General features: G+C 43.3%; 1 protein-coding gene across 1 annotated transcript in view; it reads left to right on the top strand.

Annotated features, from left to right (window-relative positions):
- The window catches only part of COL22A1 (collagen type XXII alpha 1 chain), a 624,908-nt gene extending 606,539 nt beyond the window's left edge, over nt 1-18,369 (top strand). The window contains exons 59-65 of the mRNA XM_082257569.1: nt 2,730-2,765; nt 3,828-3,872; nt 4,074-4,253; nt 12,009-12,075; nt 12,984-13,166; nt 16,277-16,354; nt 17,750-18,369. Of these exons, the coding sequence (XP_082113695.1) occupies nt 2,730-2,765; nt 3,828-3,872; nt 4,074-4,253; nt 12,009-12,075; nt 12,984-13,166; nt 16,277-16,354; nt 17,750-17,937 (777 nt within the window). The 3' untranslated portion in view covers nt 17,938-18,369. The remainder of the gene's footprint in view (nt 1-2,729; nt 2,766-3,827; nt 3,873-4,073; nt 4,254-12,008; nt 12,076-12,983; nt 13,167-16,276; nt 16,355-17,749) is intronic.
- Nucleotides 18,370-18,779: the final 410 nt, after the last annotated feature.

Raw genomic sequence — 18,779 nt, 5'->3', positions numbered from 1 at the left:
TGGTCCCAGGCAGAACCTTGGGTGACCCCACTTTCCACACCCGCCCAATCCGAGTACTCCCCATTAATCACCACCCTCTGGACTCTCCCCTGGAGCCAGTTCTCTATCCAGATACTCACCCTATGGTCCATACCTACCTTCCTTAGTTTGTACAGTAAGCGTTTGTGGGGAACGGTGTCAAATGCCTTTGCAAAGTCCAGATACACCACATCCACAGGCTTACCTTTATCTAGGTGGCAGCTCACTTCATCATAGAAGGTTAATAGATTGGTTTGGCAAGAACGATTTTTCATGAATCCATGCTGATTACTACTAATAATACAGTTTTCATTACTAAAGTGTTGCATATAGTCCCTTAACATCCCCGTCATAACCTTGCAGACTATTGATGTTAGGCTGACTGGCCTATAGTTACCTTATAGACTCGTTGGGTTTCCTCCACTATCCAACAAGCTCCCTCATTGGATGCAGTGAAAACACTCCCTCAGACCCAGTGAATCACACCTGGAAACATGCAACAGGCACCCTAACAGATCAGGCTCCCCTGATAAGTAGAAGGAACAAATAGATGCTTTTTCCTAGCACCTACCTAGGAGGGTGCTACATACCTTACAAATATTCATGGGCTAAAAAAAAAGTGGGCTAAAAAAAATAAATAAAATCATTGAATTATAAATTAATGAATAGGTTTACTTAGATCTTTTTGGAAATTAGCATGATAGGATTCAGAAAGGGAAAGAACATCGGCAAAACAAAGCAAAATCCCCCCTTATTATGTTAAAGCACCCACACTATGGCTCCTGTGCTTCCACTTACCAAAGGATGTGGACCCCTTAGCAATACTGCATGTAGGTCTGTATAGCTGTATAGTAAGTGGAAAGATATCAGCTCACATATATCTTGTAGCTTGGCGCTTATGGATGGAAAAGAGAGAATCCCAATAGTGTAATAAAGCCTTTTTTAAATTATGGAAAACATTAAAATTGCACTTACAATGTTGTAGGCAACATATTGCAACATAATGCCCTGTGAGAGGGGCGAAACGCATCAACGCAGATTCCGGTTCCTCAGTGACGTCACGTCCAGCTCTGAGGTGGAACGCATGTGGAGGTTTGCGTTCCATGATCACCTCGCATTACGAATTTGGACTGAGAGATTGAACCACTTGTCTACCTTTGTTTTATCCTGATGCGATATGTTGCCTACAACATTGTAAGTGCAATTTTAATGCTTTCCATAAATAAAAAAAGGATTTATTACACTATTGGGATTCTTTCTTCTCCATCCATGAGTGCCAAGCTACAAGATATATGTGAGCTGATATCTTCCCACTTAACATGCAGCTATACAGACCCACATGCAGTATTGCTAAGGGGTCCACATCCTTTGGTAAGTGCAAGCACAAGAGGGTGATGATGAGCACATTCCACTGCATGAGTTCTAAGTTGTAAAGCACTTCAGCACTTTATTTGGATTAATTCTTTGGACTTTTACTAAGATTTTGCTTATAACAAAATATTTTTGGACTTTCACTGAACACTTGCTTACTAATATTTGTTTCACATTTTTTATTAGATTCACTGTTTTGCGCTGTGTTTTATGATTAATTAAATTAAATTATGGCTGCTGCTGCGGTGTAGGTACAATGTAAAATTCCCCCCTTACATCAAGGTCCCCATCAAAGCCCACCTAATATCAGAGTCCACCTTACATTAAAGTCCCCCTTAGGAGCCTCACCCCCCCCCCCCCCCCACATCAAGGTCCCCATCAGAAACCCCTTACATCAGGGTCTCCATCAGAGTCTACCTTAGGAGATACTTCCTGCCGCATCAAGATCCAAGAGCCCACCCCCTTTACTCTCCATCAGCCCCCCCCCCACATCAGGGTTTCAATCGGAGCCCACCTTAGCAGTCCCCCTTTACATCAGGGTATTCGTTAGAGCCCATCTTACATCAGGGTCTCTATCATAACCCCCTTAAATCAGGGTCCCCATCAGAGTCCCTCTCAGTCTTTTTGCTAGGGCAAGCACAACATCCCTTGATAGGATGCCAAAGGTCTTAGCAACAAACTTACTTGGAGAAGGACAGCACAGCAGGGGGAACCTGACCCTAGCTGCAGGCCAGATGCAACTGCGGGCCATAGTTTGGAGATCCCTGCTCTACAGAATACACTTACTTTGCAGAATACACAGTGTTCTGTGAATGGCCAAAGGGGAGTGGCGGGGAAGAACAACAACACTAGCGCTTCTGGGTATGAAAACTGCGGGAACATGAGGAAAAGTATAATTTTTACGTTTTTCCTCGGCATACACCAGAGCAGGGGTTACTTTTTTTTACACATCAGAAATCACAAAAAGCTCTGTGCCTGGAGTTCTACATTGTACTATAAAGCTGTATGGAGATGACTAAAGGCCAATTATAATAAACAGATATTTTTGCAAAGTTACATACATAGCAAGGCTGACAAAAAGACACATGTCCATCTTCTTCAACCGATAGAAAAAAGTAACGTCACAATAGCAGTATAACTATTCCGTGCTATAATAACTATCCACAGGCAGCCCTTTCCAAACCAAATATGATCTTAAGGTTTGGTAGTACTCACATTCATATGGAAATGAAAATGTTAAAAAAAGGAAATGTATCATATTCATTGCATTTTGCCAAAATTCTTAAATAAAAAAAATGATATATTTCATTTGAGAAGTAAACAAATGTGTCTGTTTGTAGGGAGAACCTGGAGAGAGTGGTCCACCTGGTAAAGAGGTAGGTTTCCTTTCCCCCAACCTTTACACTTCTACCCTTTTCATTACTTTTTTTGCCCTGGCCCTTCCCATCCCCTTTCTTTTCTTGTATCTCCAGCTTTTCTCTTCCCTGCCCTTTTCCTTTTAGCATCCCCTTCCATTACCTTTATTCTTTCCTTTTTCTCATACCCTTCCTCTGCCTCTGCCATGCCCTTGTTTTTCACTGCCCCCCTTCCCCAAACTTCTCCCTTTTTATTCTCCACTATTTTCCTCATCTCACTTTCCCTCCACTGTTCCATTCCTTTTCACCAGTTTCACTTTTTCCTGTTTTTTCCACATTTCTGTTCACCACCCCTACCCTTCCCGTTCCAAATGTTGCTCCACTTTCCCTTTAAAATTCCTTTCTCGTTTCCCCTAACTTTAACTTAATGTTTTCCTATCTCCTTTATTCCACAGTCTTTTTATTTCTCATTCCCTTTTATTTTTCCCTTACCTACATTTTGCTATTCTTTCCCCAATTCATTCCTTAACCCTTCCTCTCCTCCATTCTTTTACCTTTAACATTCCTTTGCTCTCCTACAAGATCAGTGATCCCCAAACTGTGGCCCGTGGGCCAAATGCATCCCTTTATTTTAAATTTATCCGGCCCTTGAGGCAATGTTTCCCCCCACTGGCACCAACAGTGAGGTACCATTTCTTCCGCTGACACCAACAGTGGGGCATAATTTCACCCTCTGACACCAATGACGGGGTACTGTTTCCCTCACTGATACCAATGATGGGGCACAACTCCTCTTCCTACTGACCATTGGTGCTATGTAATTTTTCTACACCAACTGACCACCAAGCCTGAGGCAATGTTTACTCCCTCTGATGCTGGGACATTTTCTCATGAGTCTAGCCCCCCTAAATTCTGAAAGTCACTTACTGGCCCTTTGTTTTGGAAGTTTGGAGATCCCTGTACTAGATCAATCTTTTTCCTCCACCTTTATCCCTTCCAATTCTCTACCCCTCTCCCTGTTCTTTCCTCACTTGTACATTGATTCACATCACATTTATGGTTTCCATTCTCTTCTGTCTTTAGGGTGCTGTTGGCAAACCAGGTGGTCTAGGACCTAAGGGAGAGAGGGTAAGATGTGTATCATACTGCTTGATGTTGTGCCTTAGTTTTAAAAACTTGTGAGTCTCCAAACTACAGAATTTTCCAAATGAGTCACTTTAAAGGCAATAGCAATAAGAACCCGGCTCCCAGAAGTGTGTATTACATACTAACAAAAGAGTTTTTTATATTTTATAAGTTGACTTTTCTGACTTGTTTTCTGTTTGTTAGGGAGATCCAGGTAACAAAGGAGATAAAGGCATGCAGGGAGAGAAAGGATCACCAGGAGAACCTGGAAAACCAGGACACAAAGGTCACACTGGACTCATGGGCCCGGCTGGCCCACCAGGGGAGAGAGGAGTATCGGGCCAACCTGGGTCGCCAGGTGCTCCAGGAAATACTGGGCCAAGGGTAACTACAATTTAAGGCTTTAAGTTGTAGGGGTTCTATTGTCTTTTTTCTAATTTTACAAATATACATATTATGTGATGTAAGTCAATTTATCTCTATTATACAAAACACATACATTATCCTTATAAAATGGAAACTGTAGGGGCTTGGGTCAGTTTTTTTAAGTCTATAAGTTTTTTAAACTAATCTCCAGGTTTCATTTTAATTTAAATAGGCCATTTGGAATAAGCAGATCCAAACTATCTATTTACTTCTCTAACAGTTGCAGTGTCTAGGAGCACTGTATAAACCGTCCGGAGCCTCAGCTACATAAAGTATACAACAAAGAAAAAGGGATTGGAGAGACCAGAAATCCCCCCAGGAAAGGAGTCAACTAGGGACACCGTTGTGGAAAGTACAAAATATTTTAACTTTATTAGGCACGTATGCCGGTACTAATAGAGAGAGAGTGAAACAGGGTGTGGCACAGCATAAATAAAAACAGATTTAGAACAAAACAACAACCAATGGAATACCATCAACTTGGTCATCAATGATGATGATAAGAAATCATGGTATATGGAAAACTACGGACTCAGAGGATCAAATGGGAAGTGGGTGGTAATGCACAGTCCCAATCCCAATGGTGATAACGGAATTGTAGAGGCAATGCTCTGCAGGTACAGTTCCACACGAATGAGGTCACCACATGGGGTGAACAAATAGTAGAGGTATAATGGTCTGTATGAAGGGAACTGGGTCTGCTAGAGGCAGATGGCTGGTGAGTTGGAAACAGGCACAGAGGATTTGCTGAATGAGAGGGATTCCCAGGTGAACTATACACTGTTTGGAAAACAGATGTAATCGGTAGAAAATCAGTATGGATACTGTTAACAGCAGTGTTGTCAGGTTTGCCGTCCTTGAGAACGAGCCGTAGAAGTCTTCCCGGGATGTGTGGACCCAAATGACCTGTTCACGGTGCACTCCGGCGTTAGCGTTCCCCGTGATTAGCTCCCCTCTGAATCCTTCCCAAGAGCGGGGATAGACACGCCAATTGCGTTCTGACGTCACACCGGACGTACGGGGGCGGGGGGATGCAAAGACTCCAGCCGTGCAGTGCCCGATGGTCACCATAGTCGCTGTTCCATTGGATGGAAGCTGATGACGTGGACGCTTACTTCTCTAACAGTTGCAGTGTCTAGGAGCACTGTATAAACAGTATGTAGCCTCAGCTGCATAAAGTATACAGCACTGTGCTCCCAACAGCAGGATGAGACCTTCTCATCCCACTTCCGGAACAAAATCGAATTGGGCTGAGTGCTGCTCGGCCATTCAGAGGAAGCTTTGTATTTCATGAATGAATGAAGGAGGCAGGCTCCAAACAAACTATTTAAATTTATATAAAACATGGAGATCAGTTCTAAAATGTTTCAAATTGTTTTGTTTTCCTATTGCCTTAGACTAGTGTTTCTGAACCTTTTTACGATAGAGGAATCCTTGAAAAATGTTCAGGTCCTGGAGTACCCTAGATAAAACCAAATAATCGGGGGTCAATCGAAAAATGCCTTTTACAGATAGATAAAAAGATCATGTTGCGGTCATGTTGGATTGCCCTACCAAATGACGTTGGCCCGAGATCCATGCAGACACCATCAAATGAGGGGTCAATCTTAGGGTTCAAGGAACCCTGGTTGAAAATAGTTGCTCTGGAAAGTTTTCCCACTAATCGTCAGCTGTCAAATGCAGTTTGAAAATGTAAATGCAGTGGAAACAATGTTGCAATATACTAACCTCATGTAAAAACGTTTCAGTGTGCCACGGAGAATACTCAACTTTGATTTGAAAAAAAATCTTAGAAATCTTTATAACATAGTTAAACATGACAAACATTATACAGTAGTCATACAGTCACATTTAACAATTTGATTTGTGAATCAAAGTCCCAAAATTGTGTAATGGACTGACGCGTTTCACAGTAACGCTTCTTCTTCAGGATTATGTGTTTTGGTTGTAACCAATATATCTATAAGAATATAACAAAATACAACAACCAGCATGGAAAAAAAAACATTTCTACAAAATATCAAAATATATACATTGCCTAATATGTCAGTAGAAAGAATGACCCTCTTACAGTGGTGGTCAGAAGAAAACCTTTATAGATTGATAAAAGGATCATTGGTTTTATCCTGGATGGCTCTACCAAATGACGGTGGCCCCGCAACTATGAAGGCACCATCTAAAGGGAGGTCAAGCAGCCACCACTCTGTGGAGGAACCCTAAGGTTCAAGGAACTCTGGTTGAGAATAGTTGCTCTGGAATGTTTCCTCACTTATCTTCAGCTGACAAATTCAGGTTGGAAGGAAGTTAACTCCAGTGGAAAGAATGTCCCTCTTAAGCCCCGTACACATGGGCAGAATGTCCGGTGTCATCGGCCAGTTTAATAGAAACCATCTGACATCCAACCCATGTGTACTGCAGCCGGTCCGGCAGAAGGGACATGACCGAAAAAGGTCAGTACTGCCTCACCCAATGGCTGAAAGCGCTGAACAGGGTGTTATGGCCGGGGCTATCCCCCAGTCAGAACACAATAGAACAGAAGGGGAGATCGCTGTAGTAACATCAATATTTTATTACAGCAGCTCCGACCTGAGCTGTCAGTTTTTTTTCCCGTTGAGCCCGGTGGGTTGAATGAAAAATAACTAGTAGTGTGTACCAGGCTTTACAGGGTTGGTCAGAGAATCACCCTTGCAAGTAGATAAAAAGATCATTGTTGTGATGCTGGATGGCTCCACCAAATGGCATTGGGCTTGGAACTACGCAGCCACCATCAAATTAGAGCCACCGCTCACAGAACCTCTGGACCTTGGGTCCAAGGGACTCTGCTTTTCTGGAAAGTTTCCTCACTTATCTTCAGCATGTCACTTGTAGGCTGGAAAGAGGTCACAACTGCAGGTCAAACACACCTATCAATAAATTATGAAGAATCTCAGAAGTATCTCAAAGTGAAGCCACAGCCAGCAACATAAAGTCAACAGCTTGCCAACACAAGCTCTAAACCTCTCTTTTCAGTGAAAGTTTTTTATCACTTTAACCACTTCTGGACCGGAAGGATTTACCCCCTTAATGACCAATCCAATTTTTGGGATACGGCACTGTGATACTTTAACTGACAATTGCGCGGTCGTGCGATGCTGTACTCAAATAAAATTGATATCCTTTTTCCCCACAAATAGAGCTTTCTTTTGGTGGTATTTGATCACCTCTGTGATTTTTATTTTTGTGCTATAAACAAAAAAAGAGCGACAATTCTGAAAATATATATATATATATATTTTACTTTCTGCTATATAACATTCCTAATAAAAAGAAAATTAAAAATAAAACGTTTTCATCATTTTAGGCCAATTTGTATTCTACTACATCTTTTTGGTAAAAAAAAAACTCCAATAAGTGTATTTTGATTGGTTTGCACAAAAGTTATCGCGTCTACAAACTAAGGGAAAGATTTATGTAATTTTTATTTATTTATTTCTTACTAGTAATGGTGGCAATCAGTGATTTTTAGTGGGATTGCGGCATTGCGGCGGACAGATGGGACCCCTAACTGACATTTTTGACACTTTTGGGGGGACCAGTGACATTACTACAGTAATCAGTGCTAAAAATATGCACTGTCACTGTACTAAGGACACTGGCAGGGAAGGGGTTTACACCAGGGGCAATCAAAGGGTTAAATGTGTCCCTAGGGGGTGCTTTCTAACTTTAGGGGGGGTGGGCTTTCTGTATGAACACAGAGACCTGTGTTCATAACTAACAGGACAGCGGTCTGTCTCCACGAGGAGCGATCGCGGGTGCCCGGCAGCAATCGTGGCCAACAGACCCGCTGATCGGCTTCCCCTGTGGTGAATGGGCGCGCGCAACCACGAAGCGATGTATAGGTACGTTGTTTCGCGGGACAGAGCCGACCTGCTGCAGTAAAACTCCGGTAGGCGGGCCGGCGTTAAGTGGGGAAACCAGGAGCTGACAGAGGCAGTACTGCATACTCAATGTAGAAGTCAACTACGTGGGTTGTCTGATTTTAACCTAATGGCAATATTTCCAAGAGAGCAATTTCCGCTCACAAACTTTGTGGCCTGAAATGACTTCTTAGTTCTCCACAATTTCGTAAAATAACATTGAAAATTGCTCGGGACTTTTTTTCACTGTCGCAGCTTCTCCGCCATGACATTTGAATCGACTCGCAGCCTGAAATGTCACACAGTAAAATTACAGTGATAAAAGTTTAACTTCCAATTGAATCACTTTTTTATGGCAATTTTACAACTAGAGAGATGAAATACCGAGCGACATAAATAATACTTGTCCTATTTGTAATTTTATTTTTAAAGGATTCTCCACATTCTGCAAAGTTTAACATTGCCTTCATAAAACAGAAAGCGTTTTAAGTTATCTCTTCCATCACTAATCCAAAAAATGCAATCCTAATGCCTTCTTTTAATGGAATTATCAAATCTTTTTCTATTCAATAAGCTGCGCTAACTTCCTTCCTCTGTACCCACTTATGGGTCAAGGATGGATGTTTGCTGAAGATGCAACTCTCCCAGGACCAGAAGGCTTGATCCACTCATCTGCGATTTTTTTTTTGCGGGACTGCGACATTGCGGCGGACAGATCGGACTCCTAACTGACATTTTTGACACTTTTGGGGGTACCAGTGGCATTACTACAGTAATCAGTGCTAAAAATATGCACTTTTACTGTAATAATGATACTGGCAGGGAAGGGGTTAACTTTATTGGTGGTCAAGGGGTTAAATGTATGCCTCATGCTTACTGACGTTTGTGGGGGAGGGGATTGTGTGACACAGACAGAGATCGCAGGTTCAGCTATGCTGAATCCTGTAATCTGTCCCTGCCTGTCACATAGGAGATCCGCCCGCTTTGTTTACACAAGCGGGCGGATTTCCTCACTCGTTCCCCGGCGATCGGGGAAGAGCAGCGGTGATCACCGCCTCTCCTCCCCTGGCGCGACTCCCGCTGTGTCTGAATACAGTGGGAGCGAGTCTCCGCCAAGAGGGGGCGGATCCAGCGACGTAGGTCTACGTCGCTGGACGATAACGAGCCACTTTGCCGCAGTACCTGCTCAGTGAGCGGTCGGCAAGTGGTTAAGAAGCAGAGGAGTGTTACAGAGCTCTACCTGACCTACCCAATATATGTGGGCAGTCACCAAGGCTGAATTAGAAATCATTGGGTCTTGTGCAACCTACTCGACACACACCCCCTTGAATTAGGCCTCATACTGCGTGCACTGTGCCACATTTTTGGTGTGCCAAAACTGTATTAACAGCAGAAAGGTTTTACGCACTTGTCGTCCAGTTTAATTATCCTGTATACAGGTCCTGGACAGCGAGTGGTTATACCAAGATCATAGCTACAGTTGCAACCACAATCCTGCTACCATTTTATCCAGCCAGTGGTCGGGTGTCAGAGAAAAGGGATCCAATGCGGGTGTAAGGCCAACGATCACTATTACACTGCTGGGAAGGACCCCCTGCCACCGGCCATGGTGGTTCCCGGGCTCTCACATTTCTCCGGAACCCAGTGCTTTAAGTGGCCCAAAAGAGGTGCCGGTACTCTATTATAGCCTATAAATTTTGTCGTCCACCCCACATCAGGGTCCCAACAGAGCACCCCCCTGGCCTGGGCTGGGACTCCGGAGCAGGGGGACTCACTGGTGGTGACTGGCCTGGCTCTGGAGTGGGAAATATTCTTGGGGGGGGGGGCAATTGAGGGCGCAGATGTCCAAAATGAGTGTACTGGTACGCTGAGGTGACGGTATGCTCAAGAGCCTTATTTGGAAGTGACGGTACTGAGAACCAGTGCATACCGGCACACTTAAAGCACTGCCGAAACCCCAACACCGCGGTGATCGGTCAGGAGAGCTGCCCACAGAGGAGATGGAGGAACATCCATTCAACGATCTCCTCTTTGACAAATGACCCCGATGGTGACAAGGATTTTGTCACTTCACGTTTCAGAACCATCATTTCCTGGCTGTTACAGCTGATACAACACGGTCTGTATTTGGTCAGCTGCTTTGAAGGACATGGTAGACATCAGGGGTCTATTAGGGATTTGTAAAGAGACCTGTCACTGCCCAAAGCTTTTACAAGGAGGCTTGTTATCCCCTTGTGAGAGCAATACAATTAAACGAAGAAAGCATTTTAAAAAGTGAATGTAAATATGTAGTAAATGGTGATTAAACCACACATGGGGTTGCACCACAAAGGTCAGAGTGAGTGCAATAACTGTAGGACCATAATTTATGGTTAACTCTAAACGAATAACCTGTAAAGTATATAAGGACTAGAACAGCATGGACTTTATAGGCACTAGTAAAACAAATTCATACATTTTATTAATTAGATATACCATAAATTACAATATATACAGAAACACATCTCATCATAATGTTAAAATCAAAAACAAGATATTAAAATACCCTTAACCAAACCGCATGTGTCTAACCCTAATGGGGTCTAGATAGAGATACCCCAAAGCTAGACCTTGAGGGTATGGTTTCACAAATGATTTGGAACAAGGTCCAAGCTCAACATGTTTCGCGACGTGCGCTTCTTCAGGAGCTCTTCAAATCACTCCCCAAGAGAAATCCACGTTGGAATGATCAGGAAAGGGGAATGCAAATCCCTGACTGAGTTTTTGAGTGTAAGTAAGGTTAGATTGAAAATAAATCAACCAATGCCGGCTCATAAGACAAATCTCATAGTTAGACAGTGAATTTTACCAACAGAGGGATATATAGAGAAGGGGGGACGGTGATTGTATAAATCACATAGTAGCAAGTATATACTTATTTGGGTAGCACTGATATCAATGATGGTAAAAAGATGGGGCCTATAACTCAGTATAAAACAACCTTCCAAATACAGGTAGTCCCCGGGTTACAAACAAGATAGGGACTGCAGGTTTGTTCGTAAGTCGAATTTGTTTGTAAGTCAGAACAGGTACATTTATTAGGTTTAGCCCCAGCCAAAATAATAATTTTTAAGTTTTTTGAAGAGCATAGGGAAGGGTTAACACCCCTGTACCATTTGTTTTGCTGTCTGTACCCCTGTTCAGAAGATTTCACCTCACTTTCTGTCCCTATGACAACTGGATTTTGAAAATTTTGGGTTGTTGTGGAAACAAGGATTAGCGATAAAGCTTCAGTAGAGACACCTTTTTCCCAGTGTATGAGAACTCATACAGAAGTGAATTTCCCTTCCTAGGGGGAGATTTCTCCTCACTTCCTGTTGTTTCTCTCCGTTTGTAAGTAGGAGTTGTATGTAAGTCGGATGTTTGTAACCCGCAGACCTCCTGTAAAGATCTATTAGACTGTAGCTGTCCCCGATCGTCGCTCCATGGGTCCCCAGGGTATGTGTATATACTCTAATTGCTACTATATGCTACCTACACTCGTGATACCACCCCACGGTAGTGTGTCTTCTCATTTGTTTCTCTAATAACCTGTAAAGGGTTTTAAAGCGTCACCTGTGAAAAATGTTAGGTACCGTAGTTTGTCACCATTTCATAGGTATGCACAATTTTAAATCTACAAAAAACTTTAACATCTATGGAGTGCATGTTGGGTATATAAGATGCACTCTTTGGGCCTTATGGGGCCTTATTAATTAAATATACATTTTTTGAATGGGTCACGTATGCATTTTATGAATGCGTCACATATGCATTTGTAACAATGCCCTTTTTGTAGGGGGATCCTCCTTCAACGGAAACACTAAGAAGGCTTATTCAGGAGGAGCTGGGAAAACAACTGGATGGTAAGTTGGATTAAATATTATTTGTGGGCTCACTTTGTTTGACACATTTGCTCTGGGTTGTACTTTCTTCACCACACCTCCCACACATATGCTGTTGAGTCCTGTAGGAAATAATGAGACTTGCTACTTGAATTATATATAAAAACACCAGCAGTGACTGTTGCTTATACCATTCTCTACCTGCAGATTAGTCTGCTTAAGAGTACTTTTGAGTTCATTTAACATTCCATCATTTCACCCAGCCCTGATGAAGGGGATTGTATGGCCTTGAAACATGGTGGCTGTCTATTGACTTGTTTGTTGTAACCAGTTGGACAATAAAGACTTTGGACTCCCAAGAATTTTTTATTTGGCGCTTTCTTTGACCTATTACAATTGGATTTCTCCGAGAATGTTCTCCTCAGTGGGATGGGGTCTATGTGTTGAGCTGCCGAATACAGGCCAATTGGGCTGAATTAATGTCTTTGATAACCTGTGAAAATGAAGTCCCCACTGCCATTAGCTCTTGGTCAAATAATGAGTCAATCTTTGTAGAATGAAAGCACTCTTGTAAAAGTTCCATTATTCTCTATGGTGGCCAACAGAATGTGCACCCAGCAGCACATTCCTATTTCTCAATCCTTGTCTGCAGATACATTGCTCCTTACATTGTACACTGCAGACAGGGTGTTTGCAAGCAAATCAAGGCTTATATTGGTAAGGATCTCCAGTGACAGCTCTCAAGACACAGGGGATAACGTTTCACCAAATCACAACATTAGTTTTTCAGTTCTTGTGAAATCAAGGAAATCTTTCCTTACTTCAATTGGCAAATTGGTTTCTCCATTGCACTTCCTTTACTAAGAAAATCAAATCAAAAGGCAACCTAGATGGAATTTATTTATTGTTCTCTTTTTTTTTTTTTTTAGCAAAATTAGCCTACCTCATGGCTCAGATGCAGCCAGCACCTATCAAATCAGCTCAGGGCAGGCCGGGACCTCCAGGACCTCCTGGGAAGGATGGAAACGATGGCAGGTCAGGGCCACAGGGAGAACCAGGAATGCCGGGACTTATGGGACCTGAAGGGCCTGCAGGACCAATGGGTCCAAAAGGTTTGTAGATACAAATGAGTTTATTTACTTGATGCTGTTTTCTTGAGAAATATATGGAAAAAGTAATTTCATTAAAAGAAAAACATTTCAGTATAAGCAGTGCCGGGACAAGGTCAACTAGAGCCCAGGGCGAACATGCCAAACTGCGCCCCTCCTCCCCAGGATGTATGAGGACTAATCTGCCTGCTTATTCCCTAAGCATAAATTCCCCCTCTTCCCAGGATAAATTCATCCCCCCTGCTGAAATCTCCCCTCCCATCATAAATCTATTCCCCTCATCCCCATCCCAGCTCAAATCCTTTCTCTCCCTAAATCCCCCCAGCACAACCCACCCCCCCCCCTAAAAAAAGTCACTGCTCCTAACACAAATCGTCTACCCCTCAAATATTTCACACCCCACACTTCACAAGCCCCTCCGAGCACAAATTCCCCACCCCAGTCGCCCCTCACAGCACAGATCCCCCACTCTAAGCACCCCCCTCCCCCAATTTCCCCTCCTAGAACCATTTTTGCCCCCTGCAGCTGCAGCCCTCCAAATTCTTTCTGCCAACCCCCCCTCACATGATGCCACAGTGCTCTTTCAGCCTGAGTTTAGTGGCTGCTCTTATGTTTGTGTATGAGATCATAGGTGACATCTGAACTCCGCCTCACTTACTACTGACCACCGAACTCTGTGTCACTACTGACCCCCGAACTCTACCTCACTTAATACTAACCCCTAAACTCCACCTCACTTACTACTGACATCTGAACTCTGCCTCACTTTCTACTGAGCCCTGAACTCTGCCTCACTTACTACTGACCACCGAACTCTGTGTCACTACTGACCCCAAACTCTACCTCACTTACTACTAACCCCTAAACTCCACCTTACTACTGACATCTGAACTCTGCCGCACTTACTACTGACATCTGAACTTTGCCTCACTTACTACTGACCCCTGAACTTTGCTTCACTTAATACTGACCCCTGAACTCCATCTCACATGCTAGTGACATCTGAACTCCGCCTCACTTACTACTAACCCCTGAACCACACCTCACTTACTACTGACATCTGAACTCCGCCCCACTTACTACTGACATCTGAACTCCGCCTTATTTACTATTGACCTCTGAACTCGGCTTCACTTACTACTGACCTCTGAACTCCGCCTCATTTGCTACTGACCTCTGGTTCACTTACTACTGACCCCTGAGTCACTTCTGAGATATGCGTCACTTACTACAGAGTTTAGAGGTCATTAGTGACACAGAGTACAGAGTGCAGTAGTAAGTGAACCCTGAACTCCACGTCACTTACTACTGACATCTGAGCTTCACCTCACGTACTACTGAGCCCTGAACTCCACCTCATTTGCTACTGACTCCTGCACGCCACCTCATTTGCTACTGACCCCCGAACTTCACCTCACTTACTGCTGACCCCTGAACTCCCCATCACTTATTACTGACATCTGAACTCTGCCTCACTTGCTACTGACATCTGAACTCTGCCTCACTTACTACTGAGCCCTGAACTCTACCTCACTACTGACATCTGACCTTTGCCTCACTTACTACTGACCCCTGACCTTTGCCTCACTTACTACTGACCCCTGACCTTTGCCTCACTTACTACTGACCCCTGAACTTTGCTTCACTTACTACTGACCCCTGAACTCCACCCCACTTTCTACTGACATCTGAACTTTGCCCCACTTACTACTGACATCTGAACTCCACCTTATTTATTATTGACCTCTGAACTCTGATTCACTTACTACTGACCTCTGAACTCCGCCTCACTTGCTACTGACCTCTGAACTCCGCCTCACTTGCTACTGACCTCTGAACTCGGCTTCACTTACTACTTACCCCTGAGTCACTTCTGAGATCTGCGTCACTTACTACAGAGTTTAGAGGTCATTAGTGACACAGAGTACAGAGTGCAGTAGTAAGTGACCCTCTCTCTCAGCTCTGCACTGCTTACCTGTGTTCTCCTTCTCCCTGGACTTTTCACATACTCAGGATACTGCAACTCTCCTTCTCCTATTCGCTGGTCCTGTAGGTGGAGCTAAATTACAGATACTCATAGCCCTGCCTACTGGACTTGGGAATAAGATGGGGGGGGGAGAGCTGGATTTTCAGTATCCTCAGAAATGTGAAAATTCCAGGGAGAAAAACAGAAGTCATTCCTTTTTCTGTGTCTCCCCTACAGCTGCGCTTGTCACAGGCAGCTATGGGGGAGATGCTGTTTGTTCATGTCCATGAGGGGGCAGGTACTAAAGGACGGCACAGAGAGTGGGGGTGGGGCTATGATTGACTGTGATTGGCTTATAGATCTGCTCCCACTGCCGCACTGGCTTTAGCACCCATCCCTTTCCTGATATAAAGCCAATCACGATTAATCATTGCCCTGCCTTCCTTCTCCCTGTGCTACCCATTTAGTACCAACCCCTCCATGACGTAATCAAACAAGTTTCCTGTATAGCTGTCTATGAGAAGCACAGCTGTAGAGGAGACACTGAACAGTGCAGTCGAGGACAGGGACCCCGACATTACAACTGGACTTTGCACTGTACTGCATGGCCCGCTTCAACCTTGTTCTATCAGACACCTTACATTCCTATAAAACAATCTACATGTAACTGAACACCTCCCAACTTTTTGAGATGGGAACAAGGGACACCTATTAGCAAAATAAGACACGCCCCCTGCCATGCCCCTTTAAAGGAGAATTATAGAAAAAAAGATTTGTTTATCCCACAAGTGTTTTATTTACCACTAATGTTACTCTATACTGGTTTTTGAATTTCACAAATGCAGCAATTTAGAAATCGGATGAAAGGTTTAGCACCGGGAAACACTTTTTGAAAGATACAAAGTGCATTTTATATGCAACTTTAAAGATCAGACCAAAATGAGGGACAAATGAGGAGGAAAGAAGGACGGATGGGGCTTTGTTCCAAATCAGGGACAGTCCCTCAAAATCAGTGACAGTTGGGAGCTATGTGTACCTGTAATAAGCTTTGTTAGATTTCTTCCATTTATTCCATTTGTGTGTTTTGTGCCTCAAAAACCAATAACGTCTTTGAAATACCTGGTATATGTTGTGATGTGTTTTGCAGGTGAAAGGGGAGCTAAGGGTGAAAGAGGAGAATTCGGAGTTGGACAGAGAGGTGAAATAGGTCCTCCAGGAATTCCGGGTATATCTTCTTTTTTTTCTGTGACCCTAGAAACAATAAAAAGCACAGCTTACATGTGATAATCCAGTGGCTTAGATGCTAGAGGGTACCGGGATCCTGTAGGGCTCGCCTGGCCTGTGCCTTTTACCCTCCCATGGCCTTAGTCATAGTGGTCCTCTACAAAATGGCAAAAATGGTCTAGATAACTTATTAGTTCCTACTCTATTTGAAACAAAAATAAAAAATAAATAAAATAAAAAAACCTTAAAAATTTTGGGGGTTAGAATGGGTTTTAGGTTTTGGATGAGAGGGTGGACAGAGTGTGCAAGGCAACCACCTCCTGTTTGGGTAGAGGAGTCACAGACAGTAATGGGCTTTTGCCAGAGTACAAAATGTATTGTTATGTTAGTTAAAGTAGTTGAAAAAATGGATAAGGTTTTTTTTTCCTTATTTCATTCTCTGCATTAAGGTAAAAAAAAACCTTGCATGATCAGCTCCCCCCCAAGGCCTCCCCTAAATACTTCCTAATCTTGAGTCAGAATCCTATCTTGATCCAGTGCTGTGCCTGAGAGCAGTAACCCTGCTCAGGACTCAGAGGCAGCAGGTGGAGCCAGTGAGGAGGGAGTTGGATCCAAGCCACACTGTTTGTGTCTATAGCAGCTTGCTATGGGGGCATTCAGAAGGGAGGAGGACCAGATAGCACCATCAGAGGACCCCAAAAGAGTAGGAAAGGGACCACTCTGTTCAATACCATTGATGGAGTAGGTAAGTATAACATGCATCTGTATTATTTCAGGAAAAAAAACTGAAGCTTTACAATCACTTTGCATTGTAACAGGTTCCCCTGCAACCTATTCTCATCTCTGGAAAACCCCTAAATTATTTAAATCCTGCATAAGATTTTTGAAAATGTAATCCGAATATTAAACATACCATTCACTACTTTATTTAAAACAAACAAAAAAACTTGGCTATAGAATGCTTCAGAAGTTTGCGGGTACATTGGATTTTAGGTTTTGTAGGAGTGGGCATGCAGGGCAAAGTTTTTATTCCTTTTAGGGCGCTAATAACCCTGCACCAAAAACTGGCATTGATGGGTTCTTGCTCCGAAGCCTAACGCACCAGTAAGTTTATTCTGAGAGGTGGTATGACATGTCCAAAGCTAAATACACTTAGTTCTGCGGCTGTTGAACCAATAAACGATAAGCTACAATTGCATACCAACTTAAGTTGGTTAAAAAAACAAAGTTGGTTATTTGAGGAGGGGGGGTCATAGCATTGGACTTTTGCCAGAATACAAAACCTATTGTTCTGTTAATAAAATGTTCCCTTGAAATGTTTTCTAATCTCCAGAAACCCTTCAGAATTCTCCAAAACCTGGAAATGTCTTTTTGAATAATTATGCTTTCCTTCTAGGTATTCCTGGAGAACCCGGCTATGCCAAAGATGGAATCCCAGGTACCCCAGGACCTCAAGGTGAACCAGGGATACCAGGACTTTCTGGACCTCCAGGCCCTCCAGGCCCCAATGGACAGTGTGATCCATCACAATGCGCATACTTTGCTAGCCTGGGATCCAGACCTGGTAACGTCAAAGGGCGGTGAGACCAATGGAGACTCAGGAACACTTGAGACTGAAACTTGAATTTATTGCTGTTAAAAAAAAAAAAAAAGACGTGTCCAAAATGAAGGGTCCGGACAGGCATCACTAAATCCGAGGAATCTCCGTCTAAGGCAAAGCAATTCAGTTTCAAAGCATACGTTTGTTTTTCTTGTAATGGTTGAAACCAACAGTAACTGCTGGTCGGTCATGGCTTTTCGTGTTTTCACATTATGTGTGTCACATTTTTTTTGGTATAAAGGAAAAAAAAATATGAACGTGCAATCTGTTCCTTAGAGACATTTCACAGCAGATGTTCCAACACAACGCCTTAGCTGGATGAATCCAAGAACAGGACATCTGAGACCAATGTGTCTCCTCGACCGTCTACAGAAGGTGTCATCGTGCCGCTAGTTGTGCTTTGCCATTATTTGTTCTTGGGTTTACTGAAATGGCAACTCCAGCTGGGTGATCCAGCCACCCACTTCTTTGCTATGTAGCCCCATTACATAACAATGGTGAAATTGGAAGTCCATATGATGGGGTGACAATGCAGGAAAGCATTTGAGGGACATAAACAGGGTGCCTATGAAGGTTCTTATTTATCTATCCTACTGTATAGCTTGTAGTAGTTAGTCACATTCAACTAAAATTGTGTAATGTAGTTTCTCCAAGCCACTTCTTCAGTTTATCTCTCAGTCACCATTGTCCAGTCACCATGGAATATATCTAGCAGATGCCGATTGTCCAAGAACAGGATAAGAGGTGTGAAAGTTGTGGAACCTTTCTCTTCTAGCTACATAATCCCATCCTTGGTGTCAGGAACACTGCATAGGTGTTAATCATT

This window comes from Pelophylax lessonae (genome assembly GCF_965119305.1).
Source record: "Pelophylax lessonae genome assembly, chromosome: 5".
NCBI classification, from domain to species: domain Eukaryota; kingdom Metazoa; phylum Chordata; class Amphibia; order Anura; family Ranidae; genus Pelophylax; species Pelophylax lessonae.
The sequence above is the reverse complement of the archived record's forward strand: the minus strand, read 5'-3'. Positions and strand labels throughout refer to the sequence as shown.